A 12,964-nucleotide genomic window follows, 5' to 3' on the forward strand; every position below is an offset into this window, starting at 1 on the left:
TTTCACCCGTTTATTTGGGTTAAGGTATTTTATTGGGATAAGCAAAGATTTCACAATAGAGTAAAATTGAGTTTTGAAAGGCGTTAGTGTCAAGTTTTTTTTAGTTTCATGGCCTTAGGTGAGTGTTATTTCGTGCTATCTCTCGTATCTACTATTCCATAAACAGTATTTTCCTAGTATGATTTATTAGACAATTAAATTGCATTATTGTACATAATAACTCGAAGCACACATATCCAAATAAATTCAGTATCGGTTTTTCACGTCACTAGTCGTGACGTCAGTTCAACGACTGGCGTCCGAGCTTTTTAGAAATGAGCTATTTTAAATTATTGAATTTAAGTAGGAAAACATTTCATAAAAAAATAGATTTATTAAATGTTTGATGTAGATTCTAATTCCGTAACCAAACATATATGTGAAAATGTTGCTACTGTCAATTAACGGAGTTTAATAAGCGCGCAATCTTGCCTCAAGCTCAGCTGAGTAGCAGCAGACATCCTTGTAAAACAGTTCGTCCAGGGAAGTACAGCCACCATACAGTGTTTCGGTTTTGAACGGCAAGGGTGCTGGTGAAATTACAAGCACATGGGCTTGTCAACTTATGTCTCAAGGCGACGGGTGCAGTGGCAGTGCACCTCAGATCTTTGTGATTAAAAGCACTGAGTGGTACTGCGGCGGGTCGCTAAACATCAAGTATAATTGAATAAAATCATTAATATTTTAAAACTGCGTTGAAAACCCACTAAAACTTCTTGCCCTTGGCCGAAGAACATCGTAATCCTATTACGACCAGGTGTAATATAATTATAAATACGCTTACTTCGTGGTTTTTACCTACTTCCATATACTGTGTGCTATACAGTGTGTGAAACTCTGCATTTTTAAATTACAAATCCCTAAGTTCATTATTTTTTCTTTTGATTCTTTCCTTAAAGGAAAAAGCAAAGTTTTGAAACCATACGGCCAAGTGTTGGTGAATATTACTTTTTTATTTTTATTTAAATAGGCATACACCAAGCCTTCGGTCCATTTTTATTTTATAGTAATTAAGCCTTGTCTTCTAATCTTTGACATTTAGTCATTGACTTACAATTATATGGACGTCGGGTCCGCGCTAAAAAGTGTCCGCACTTGTAAGGCGCTAAAATCGTATACAGAGCGCGACACTCCGCTTTAGTCTTCATTTGTTCTACGGACAGCGCGATACTGCGATGACATTACAATTTAAATTTCGAATAGGTTGACTTGGGACATTTTTTTCGTGGTTTTTGTATTAGACCCGTCGTCCATTTATTTGTAAGTCAATGCATTTAGTATATTTATTTTGACGTTATTAAAATATTTTTTTTCGGTATTGGAAATATTATTTTGACACCTACATCGTTAAAACCTTAGAGCACGGAAAAATAGGTTAAAACCTTTAGAGGGTGGAAAAAAAAAATCTGCTGTATGGTATGCAGACTCGTTCCTTAGCCCAAATAGGAGAGCGATAGCCCCGATTTGGCGAAAAAGTTGCTGGTTTGAGTCTAGCTGAATTATTTGAGTTTGTTCGATCTTCAATGATGTATTTTGTTGCAACAATAATACTTTAGTCATCTAGTTACATTTTACAAATATTATCATTGAAGTTGACCCAAATAACTATAATCGTGTTCAAATTACTGACTGCTTATAAAATCCATGTGTGCACGCCTGTGACATTATTAAAAAAACATAGTTTAGCTGTTGAAGTGTATGTGAGTGCATGTGAGAAAATGTATAATATATCTTCAACATGTTTGTATGCCTAAAATTAGGCCGGACACAAAAAAACTATACTTATTTTGTTATATTATGTTATTTGAACTTCTATAAATTAAGTAGGTAGATATTTTGACGTTTATATAAGTATTTACAAAATTTGTAATACATTCGAACTTTGTACAGGCTACACATTGTGTATAATGCATGCATTATCTGTTATTGTAATAATGACCACCTCAAAATAATTATTATCTATGTTCTTTCTTGTTTATTTTGGTCACATTTGCAATAATTGTTGTAAAATATAAGAGGGAGAAGCAACCTAAAGAATTGCTTCTTTGCTGGATCACGCACCATGATTTTTGTCCTTTTGTATAAAGTTTTTCTTTTACAATAATATTACACTTGGAAAACGGCAAATTGTAATATCTACCGAGACCTTTATATAGAAAAGTATTATATATATTGCCTTTTGAATGTATCTCATATTCCTGACTTTGTGGCGGCGCCTATTAATAACCATCAGCGGGTTTTACACAGACACTCTATCGCGCGTGATACAGCAAACGTGTGCGATTGAGTGCGCGTGTAAAGGACGTTGGAAGGAACCGGAACAAGTGCCCGATTGCGATCGTCAGTCGCGTATTCCACCACGCGCGAGTCTCGAGATGCTCTTTCCGTTGTAACGAAAACGAACGCGAGCAATCGCCCGCCAAAGAAAGTTAGTTTTAAAAATTACAAACAGGTGATTGCGCCTGCAGGCTTTCCCGCGCGCAATTCTGTACTCTCCTCACGAGCGACAAAGTGACTGTGTAACGAGGGCTATTCTCTGGGTTTTTATGTTTAGGCGTCTTATAGTAAGTGGCATAGAGTACAATTAAAATCTCAATAACATACCACGTGTCAGTATCTATAAATAATTCAAAAACTATTCAAGAACAAAAATGATCTGTTCGATTTCTATAACTTTTTCATAGGTAACATTGTAAGTAATACGATGTTCACTAACCTGGAAGTGTAGAATGATGGTCCAAATGAGTCCAAGCGTGAGTTTCGGGTTTCCATCGACGATGTCTTCGGCTCTGATGTTGACCAGCTTGATCTTCTTATAGCGGAGAAAGTCCAACGCCATTTGGACATTTTGCAGCATGTGGAAACGCATTCGGCCTCGTTCGCGCGGCTGGAATTATAGGAAACGCGAGGGTGTCATTATACATATATGTCATTGCACATTTTTTCATATACATGTACACATTTCATTTTCTTTACATAAAAAATATACATAAAGAAGACATCCAAATATTAACCTTAAAACTAAGTCTTTACACAGTGTACCACTTTTTTTTCGTTTAAGTAAGATAAACGAATCATGCTGGTGAAATTACTGACACATGGGACTTGTCATCTTATCTCAGGGTGACGGGCACGGTCGACTATTCCCCTCAGATCTTTGCGATTTAAAGCTCTGAGTAGCACTGCAACTGCTATGGACAGGCGTGTCGCTTACCACTAGTCACGCGACTTGTTCGTCGCTTGGTAGGTATTATAGAGAAAAAATATAAAATACATATTTATTAATTAATACTTATTTCCATTACCACGGTCAGTTATGCTGTCTTAGTGTTTATAAGTTACATTGATGTAACAATTTGTGAGGAAATCTATCAATGATGATTGCAAAATTAAAAGAGAAATTCGCGTTTATACCAGTTTCGCTTAATCTATTTTACACTTTTCATGACAAAACTATGTTCCCACAAGGGGGACACATCTATTGCCTAAAAATTATAATGTACACATTACAGTGTAAGTAATACACACTTATGAAAAATCCGATTACAGTGACGCGACCTCATTGTTCATTCATGGTGTTTCGTTATAGATAACGTAATTAAGGTTGTTATCTATCATAACATATTACAATGTGCATATATTATAAAAAAGACACTTTCATGTAATATGGAGCACTATTTCGTATTTGAGCTTGTTGTAATCAACTGGGAGAGTTAATGTTTTGTATTTTTGAATGATGAGGCAAGCTATTTTTAAAGACCTTTGAATGCAGTATTAGATACTTTTAAAAATAATGTCTTCATGGAGGAAGATAATCATATGTAGGTACATGTTTTTTATGACGAACACGTCGTGTGCCTGCTGTTAGACGACACGCCTGCACATAGCAGCTGCAGTGCCGCTTAGAATTTCGAATCGCAAAGATCTGAGGACACTGCCACCGCGCTTGTGACTGTGAACATACGCTGACAAGTCCCACGTACCTACCTGTAATTTCACCAGCACCCTTACCATTCTAAGCCGGAACACAGTAATCTTCACATTACTGCTTGGCGGCAGAAATAGTTAAGAGCTCTCACGTCAAAAAAGTTTTGACGTTGGCTCCGCCCAAATTTGTGAAACAAATGTATGCCTGAAGTTCGCGTGACATGCGACAGGAGATGTTGAATTTTGCGCATTAAAAGTACCAAACTCGTTTTAGCGGAATAACTCTTAACCTAAAGGTATTAAAAATCCGTAGTGGCAGTTGTCGATCATGCATAAATATAATTAATTATCTAATTTTTGTTTTAATAACCTGTAGCATTTCGAGGATAAATCGAAATAATGTGAAAGTTAGAGGTCATTTCGTGATTTTTACCTATGGAGGAAACTTCATTGTTTTATGTTTCTGATTAATGTCTATCTTGAATATATCGTGTAGTTACTCATACAATATTTTATTTTAAACTTTAAAGTGGATCTACCCGTCTAAAATCAAATCGAAGATTAGGAATTTTTCCTCTGCTCCCTCTTACGGTGGCAGTACTTCCCTGGACGAACTCTTTTACAAGGAGTTTTACTGCTACTAAGTACTTTCCCTGTGTGTCGCATAGCTGAGGGACACCTGTACACATTACTAAGATACATGGGATGTCGTCCGGGATAGTGCAATTACGGGTAACTTGCACTTGGTTATGAGCCGACATTTCGGTAATTTAGTCGCCAAACGAAATCCGCGTATCGATATCGCATAGGAATCTATTGTTATTAGTCCACATATTTTAACGCTTACTGTGCAAAAATAAAGTCCCATTGAAATAACAAAATAATAACGTTAAATCCCTCTCCTGTGAAATTTGGCTTGGTGAAACGCTTTTTACCAATACTATATACGCGATATATAGATAGCTTCCATCACGAATTCCCGTATCATTGTATTTCCAAATTAAAGCCCATTAAACTTGCAAACTACACCTCACCTTTTAACGAATGTATCCATTAACTTCTAACAGAGTCGGGTTAAATTTAACTGCAAGTTCAAATTGTGAGCTATCACGCGATAAAGCAGTTAATTCGCAGGTATTAACAGTAATAAAGTACTCTGTTTCATTAGAAGGGTGACTTTTACGAATTTTTTCAAAATTTTGTCAAAATTCATGACAATTCATGTTATATAGGGCGCACTGTAAGTTTCCGGAAATGGCCACTTACATAAACAATATTTAAAAAGTAATTACAACATTTGAAAATGGAACTCTTTGGCTGTAGAATACAGTTTGTTTCATTTGACTGTCATTTGTTTATACATTTTGGCGTCATTTTAGAAATTGGTTGTCTACATCACCATGGATTTAACTCGTGAAAATTTTCGTAGTATGATTTTCTACGACTTTAAGTGTAATTTAACAGCTCAGCGGAGCTTCCCTCGGCTTCAAACTGCTTTTGGCAATGAAGCACCATGCAAGACGACTATTTATAGCTGGTTTGCAGAATTCAAACGTGGTCGTGTGAATCTCAGTGACGAATTTCGTGATGGCCGCCCGTCCAATGCTGTGAACAACAAAAACATCGATGCTGTGCGCCGTATGATCAAAACAGACAGGCATGTGACATACCATGAGATTCGGGCATCTTTAAGCATAGCAACGAGTCAAATGAATCAATACTACACAAACATTTGGATGTGAAAAAGCTGCGCTCTCGGTGGATCCCACACAATTTGACTGAGGCTCAAAAAACGGATCGCGTCACTTGGTGCAATGCCATGCTTACCAGATTCAACAAAGGGGCGTCAAATTTGGTGTGGGACATAGTAACAGGTGACGAAACATGGATTTATAGTTACGATCCCAAAACAAAGCAGCAATTGAGCCTATGTCTTTCGAGATGAACTGAAACCAACCAAAGTGGCGAGCGTGCAAACTGCCTCTAAGCGGTTGATTGCTTCTTTTTTTTTTAAAAAACTGGACATGTGGCTACTGTTGCTTTGGAGAATAGTTGTACCGTGAATAGTGATTGTTACATGACCATTTGTTTGCCGGAAGTTATTGACAAACTCCGTAAAAATAACTGTACACGCCGTATCATCCTGCAATACGATAACGCCAGTTCTAACACGGCCAGACAGACAAATGAATTTTTGAAGATGAACAACGTTGACCTTATGAGCCATATTGCGTACAGTCCCGACCTGGCACCTTGTGACTTTTATTTATTTCCAATAATTAAGGACCAGTTACGTGGTCAACTATTTTCATCATCTGAAGAGGCTGTCGAAGAGTATGAGAAATATGTTTCAGAGATTGTCACGGAGGAGTGGCATAAATGTTTTCAAAATTGGTTCATTCGTATGAAAAAGTGCAATAACGCTAACGGAGAATATTTTGAGAAACAATAAATTCTTTTATGACCATTTGTAGTATTTTTTTCTTATTCATTCCCGAAACTTTAGTGCGCAGCACGTCTTAAAATAAAGTAGATAATCTTGTGGGCGAATTTCGAAAGACACTTTTTAAAAATTTTTATCAAAGAAAATGAAAAGCCTATTTATTATTCTTGATAGAAAGATCGAATAATTATAATTAAAAAAAAACCGACATCAAAAGTTCGTGGTATTACATCTATTTGCCAAGTTTTATTGACATCGATTACCGGAAAGTGCGCGAAACCAGTTTCGTCGCCTAGTTTTCCACCCTTAAAGGTGGAATATTTCCTTCAATATTTAAATGGGACCAATTAAAGACGGTGGGTACCTTAGTCCATTCTTTCAAAAAATAATCTTCAAAATCGACTCACAAATTCCAGATTTATCGCGTAACATAAATACAACAAAAAAAAACATACTGTCGAATTGAGAACCCCCCCCTTTTTTTAATTGGTTAAAAACAAACGGACAAAATTCCTTCGATCTGATTGGACTCGTACAAGTTTCAATTGCCGGAGCCACTGCTCTTCACCAACTGAGCTTTCAGACCAAATCAGAGGGGCTAGCACGATAGGACGCGACTTGTGCGAGAGCAACATAAAGCGCGAGATTTATATGCGAGAATAGCAGTAATAGCCTAGCCCTACTGGATACCTTATGAATTTGTTTATGTGTTTGTTACAGATCTATATATTGAGTTTGTGAGAAACTTCTAAAGTTTCTACACTCAGCCAGGTTTACAACTATCAGAACAGAGGTGTCGCTGTATTAACAGCAAACTACTGGATTGTAATGAAGTTTATTGAATGTGATGTTTCACCATAATATTCAATTATTTTTTCTGAAATTACTCCACTAGTTTGTTATAATTATTAAGATAAGATAAGATAAATAAGATAAATTTATTTCAATATGACTTAATCTAATACAATTCTAATGAAAACAATGTAATTGAAGATAAAATATATATAATATATTAATACAAAGTTCGTTAACACTTAGAAAAAAATTCCTTCGATCCCGCTGGATTCGAACCAACTTTTCTTGCAAACCGTGGCAGACACTATGCCATTAGTGCAGATCTTTGTCATTGACAAAGACTCTCATGAATTCACCGCACGACTGGAGTGGGACATTCATGTACCGCCACTCGTGCCGCTGCTGCCGTTGAGAACAGCATAATTGTTATGCAAACTTAACGTAAACTTATGATCAAGTCGCTTAAGCCGCCCGCATCGCTATCGCCACCGCGCTGTCGTCCACTCTCTAGTCTTAAACGCTAATATACATATTATATATTAATATATTACAACTACCTCAGTAGTGTAAGGCCGCTGCCGCTCCCCAGGATGATGACTTTCACCTTTACCGTGATTTGCTTTTTGTTAACGATACACTGACCGCATAAGGTGTAATGGCTAGCGCAATTATGGTTCAATAGAGTAATCTATAATACAAGTATGTATAGAAAAACAACCGCTCCATGCATCTACTTTATACACAGTAGGGGAATAGATCGACCAGGTCGCGCAAGGCTCTATTTACATGGCCACGGAGTGTAATGAATGTGAATTTTCTAAATAGCAACTTAATTAAGTTCATGTCAATAGGCGATTTGACTATAATCAGAAATAACGAAAAAAAATAAAGCAAATTTTTAACCGATTTCAAAAACAGGAGGCGGTTCTCAATTCGACTGAATTTTTTTTGTTACGTTACGCGATAACTCCGGATAATTTGCGAAACGATTTTAATTATTCTTTTTTGAAGGAACTTCGGTTTTAGTCCCATTTAAATTTGAAGAAAATATTTGCAACGGTGGTAAACTAGGGGATGCATCCGGTTTCGCGCACTTTCCAGTAACTGATTTCAATGGCAAATAGATGTAAATTCACAAACTTTTGAAGTCGGTTTTTTTAGAGGAGATTCTCACGCCAATTTCACTCCAACCACCGAATTGTAATCAATTTAATAATCGTGAGATATAATAAACCTGTGTGAAAGATCATTCTGGGTGCCTGCACAGGCAGGTGTCTGCCTCAACCTTCATTTATATACAAAGTTCCTTTGCCTCGTTCATGGACCGTACTGGCGGTTACCGTAAAATTAAGTATCAGAATATGATGATAGCACGAGGTACCTCGTTTCGCTATATGGATCTCAAAAAACTAATATTTATATTATGGAAATCGGAAACAACGACGGTACTACAAACACCCACTCGAGACAACAAAAAGAGTTACTTTGGAAGCGTTATTATGCCTTAGAAATTGTACTTGGTGTCACTTTCTTTGGACTTTTAGGCTTCTCATTCAGTACACATTTAAGATTTACACAAGACACATTTAGCAGCGATGCAAACAAAAAAAAAAGCGCATTTGTGAAACCCGCGATTGCATCGGCTACACTTGTGATTTATAGGCGATTGCAACGATGTAATCGCCTATAAATCCGAAGTGTAGCGATGCAATCGCGCGTTTGTATAGAAGCAGTCGCGCGCTTGCATCGCTGCTAAGTCACCGTGTGTAACCGTTCTAAGAGCATATTTTAAAAAATCTACCTTCAGGGTCAGCATAATCACATCAACATCCTGAGTTTTCGTTTAAAAAATACCTATAAACGCATTGTTTTCTTCTGATGATCAATGCGTCACATACATGATATCATCTATATTTTACACATTGTTGTAAGTAGAAATAAACTTTGATTAGCTGGTTGGTCGACCGAAACCGGTCGCCATTATCTAAGTAAATTAATTAAAAATACAAGGATTTAAAAGGTTACCTTCGTTTTCAATTCGTTAATTCGCGGTCAATGTTGTTTATTAATTCTTAATGGCCGTGGGTTTTAAATATTGTTTTTTAATTAACGGTCATTCTCGGGTTAGTTCACCGCTTAATTTCCGTGGCAATTTTTGTTATATAAGTATTAGAGTGGTTACACATGGCGACTTTCGACATCGATGCAAACGCGCGTTTGTATCGATGCAGTCGCGCGCGTGTAACCTTCGTCTACTCTTAGTAAATATACACTAAGAGTCGTATTCCAGAACTCTACTCAATGCTCAAGTCAGGACTTGAGCAGACTTGAGTATGATTTTAAGCACTGGAAATACGACCCTAATGGCAAGGACTTGAGTATGATTTCGAGTGCTTATAACCATACTCAAATCCTGACTTGAGCATTGAGTAGAGTTCTAGAATACGACCCTTAGAGTAGACGAAGTAAAATACTATTTAATATTCGAGTATTGTATCGTGCAATATTAAATAAACTAGTTACCTATATTATAGTCCCACTGCTGGACACAGGCCTCCTCACAATGAGAGGGCCTGGGCTGCAAATTCCCATGCAGATTGAACGTCACATACTTGATTAAATTGCTTTGAAAAATTTGTGCAGGTTTCTTCACCAAATTTTGTCACGTTCACCGAAAAGCATAATTTAAATGTCTAATTAAATTTGGAATATAAACTCAAAGGTGCCCGGATTCGAACCCACGATCACGGCTGGAAAGGCGGTAGAACATACCGTTCAAGCGTCTGCACTTTACGTCCGATTCGTAATAGGTATATAGTGAGAAAACGGCCGTATCTATTTGGGTTTCGTGGTTCGAAGGTTAGGACTCTGAAACGTTTTGGACGTAGCGCGCAAACGCTCTTACTCTTTCTTTCTCGCCAAACAATCAGACGAAATGATAGAAAGTTGGTACCGACACCTTTAGACATTTCAGATAAAGCGCACTTCCTTAATATTATCGTTAATTCGTTTCCGGCTACGAGTAGAAACCTCATAAGGTTTCGTGTTACGGCCTCATTTTTATACTAAAGTTTTTGCTCAATTGTGGCTATTTACCTGAGTGTTCTTTGCAAAGACGTTAATGTGATATGAACAATCGGTGGAGTTAATTTGGGGCAAATTCATTTACAAATTTAATTTTGCCTTTGAATCTACAAGGAAATCCTAACCCGATGGAAAAAGGGTGTGAGGTATATGTATATATAGGCCAACCACAAGTTTTTTAGTAGGAGGTTCTATTCGACTGTATTTCATTTTTGTACGTATGTTACGAGACTAAGCTCCGCTGCATACGCAGTCGGCAAAACATGTGACCTTATCGATGTTAGTACTGCTAGACTAGTTTACTTTAGTTACTTCCATAGTATAATGTCCTACGGGATTATCGTGTGGGGTAAAGCGGCAGATATTCAAACCATATTTGTATTGCAAAAAAGAGCGATTCGTTCTGTGTATCGTTTAGGCTCTCGGGTTTCTCTCAGAGAAAAGTTTAAAGAGACTGGTATCATGACTGCATTTACTCAAATATTTTATATGTCAGTAAAAATATACATAATTTCAATAGGAAAGAAGATATCCATAATATTAACCTTAGAGCTAAGTCCAAACTCATGGTACCATGATTTCGTTCAACCAAGGTAAACGACTCTTTTATGGGGAACCGTATGCGTTTTTACAATAAGATTCCGAATCATATATTAAAATTATAATTTCCTAAGTTTAAAAACTACTTTTTTGTATTCTAATGTAAGTGTGCATTTGACCTCCATCTCACTTGATGGAAAGTGACGCTGAGGTCGACGATTGAGCATGCACACCTAGATAATGCCTATTCACTTCGCCTTGAAAAGGTCGAAGTTATAACGTTCAGGGAACAAATCTGCAGGCAGGGAATTCCACCCCATAGCCGTTCGCCATATAAATGTGGAAGCGTAACGCTTCGTGCGAATCTTTGGAATATCCACAACATAGGGGTGGAAGCCAAGCCTACGCCTAGTCCCCCGATGATGGAAAGGGGAAGGCGGAATTAAATCGTGTAATTCCATCGCACACTCTCCGTGATATATCCTGTAAAATACCGATAAGCAGGCAACTTTACGGCGGTGTTCAAGGCAAATTCCAAGTCACCTATAAGGCTCTTGACACGCTTGTCAATTGACAATTGAAACCAAGGTGGCCAGTTGATACGTAGCAGAGCCATCCCAAAGGTGGCAACAGTACTCCATACACGACCGGACTTGTACTTGATACAGCTGCAGCAACTGTCCCGGTGTGAAGAAATGCCTCACCCTGGAAAGGATGGAAAGCTTCCTGGCTGCAGTTTTGGCCATGGATTCAATGTATCTGCCGAAGTTCAGATTGGACGACAGGTTCATTCCAAATAGCTGGAGACGGTCGGCTATTGGTATGGATATATCACGAAAAGTCGGAGTCAGCTCAAAGGGACTCCGTTTAGTGGAGAATAGACACGCTTGCCTTTTGGTAGCGATAAATTTGACAAGATTGGCATCGCCCCAATCGGAGACTGCCTTTAGCGTCAAATCTAAACGGCTAACCATGGACTCTCGACAAGACTGAATTTCCTCTCCTCTGACCTTTGCATTGGTCAAGTACCTATCTACAACTATGCTGTCATCAGCATACGCAAAGGTACCTGGAATTAACATATCATTGATATGCAGCAGAAAGAGAGTTGCAGACAGTACGGAACCCTGAGGAACTCCTGTATCGCCATGTGTTCGGAAGAGTAGCCTTCTAAGACCACTCGAATGGAATGTTCACTCAAGAAATCCGAGATCCAATTGCAAAGGTCAGTGGGAAGCCCATAACATGGAGGTTTGCTTAAAAGGCTAGCGTGTCAGACCCTGTCAAAGGCTTTAGAAATGTCCAAAGACACTGCAAGTGTTCCGCCTTGTTTTTCTATAGCCTCGCTCCATATGTCATACACAAGAAGATCCCCGGTAGATCGCCCTCGTCGGAATCCATACTGGCGATCACTGAGGAGGTTATTGTCTTCAAGGTATGACAGGAGACGGTTGTTGAGTACACGTTGCATAGTCTTGCAACTACATTAAAACTATTTTGTTTGAAAAGTCATATTACAAATTGAAGACTACGTGTTAGATAAAGACGTATGGAAAGACGACATGACTCCAGATTCCACACTTTGATTCAAAGTGCATTCCATAGCATTTAAGTTTATTTGAAAAGAGCAATCCCTAGGTTTCTTGCTCGTTCTTCTCAGGAAAGTCAGCATAGTGAACGAGCAGTAGCTTAAATGTGATTTTTTCAAGTGTAAATTTATTTTACCTATGGAATAAATGATTCTTTGACTTTGACTTTGATTACGGCATTTGTGAACTGATTTTGATGATTCTTTTTTGGTGCAACGAGGGTATCTCAGTATTGATTGATTACATTTAAATTTGAAGGAAATATTCCACCTCTAAAGGTGGCAAATTAGGGGATGAATCCGGTTTCGCGCACTTTCCGGCAAACGATTACAGCAAAATTTGGCTTTTGAGGTCGGTTATTTTTAATCTAGATTAGATTTTATAATAATTAGTAATACAAAGATAAAACACTTAGAAAAAAATCCTTCGATCCGGCCGAATTCGAACCGACGTCTTCTAGCAAACCGTGCCGGACGCTATGCCAACTAAGTCACAGAACGAACCAGCCGGATTTTTGTATTTGGTTTTCAATGACTTTTAGCCGTAG

At 37.9% G+C, this 12,964-nt stretch overlaps 1 protein-coding gene across 1 annotated transcript in view; it reads right to left on the reverse strand.

Moving 5' to 3' along the window:
- Positions 1-12,964, reverse strand: part of LOC113239736 (plectin-like) — a 303,113-nt gene that overhangs the window by 74,010 nt on the left and 216,139 nt on the right. The window contains exon 4 of the mRNA XM_026476833.1: positions 2,756-2,926. Within this exon, the coding sequence (XP_026332618.1) occupies positions 2,756-2,926 (171 nt within the window). The remainder of the gene's footprint in view (positions 1-2,755; positions 2,927-12,964) is intronic.

The sequence above is a fragment of the Hyposmocoma kahamanoa genome, unplaced genomic scaffold (assembly GCF_003589595.1).
Source record: "Hyposmocoma kahamanoa isolate Upper Pololo Valley unplaced genomic scaffold, ASM358959v1 116, whole genome shotgun sequence".
NCBI classification, from domain to species: domain Eukaryota; kingdom Metazoa; phylum Arthropoda; class Insecta; order Lepidoptera; family Cosmopterigidae; genus Hyposmocoma; species Hyposmocoma kahamanoa.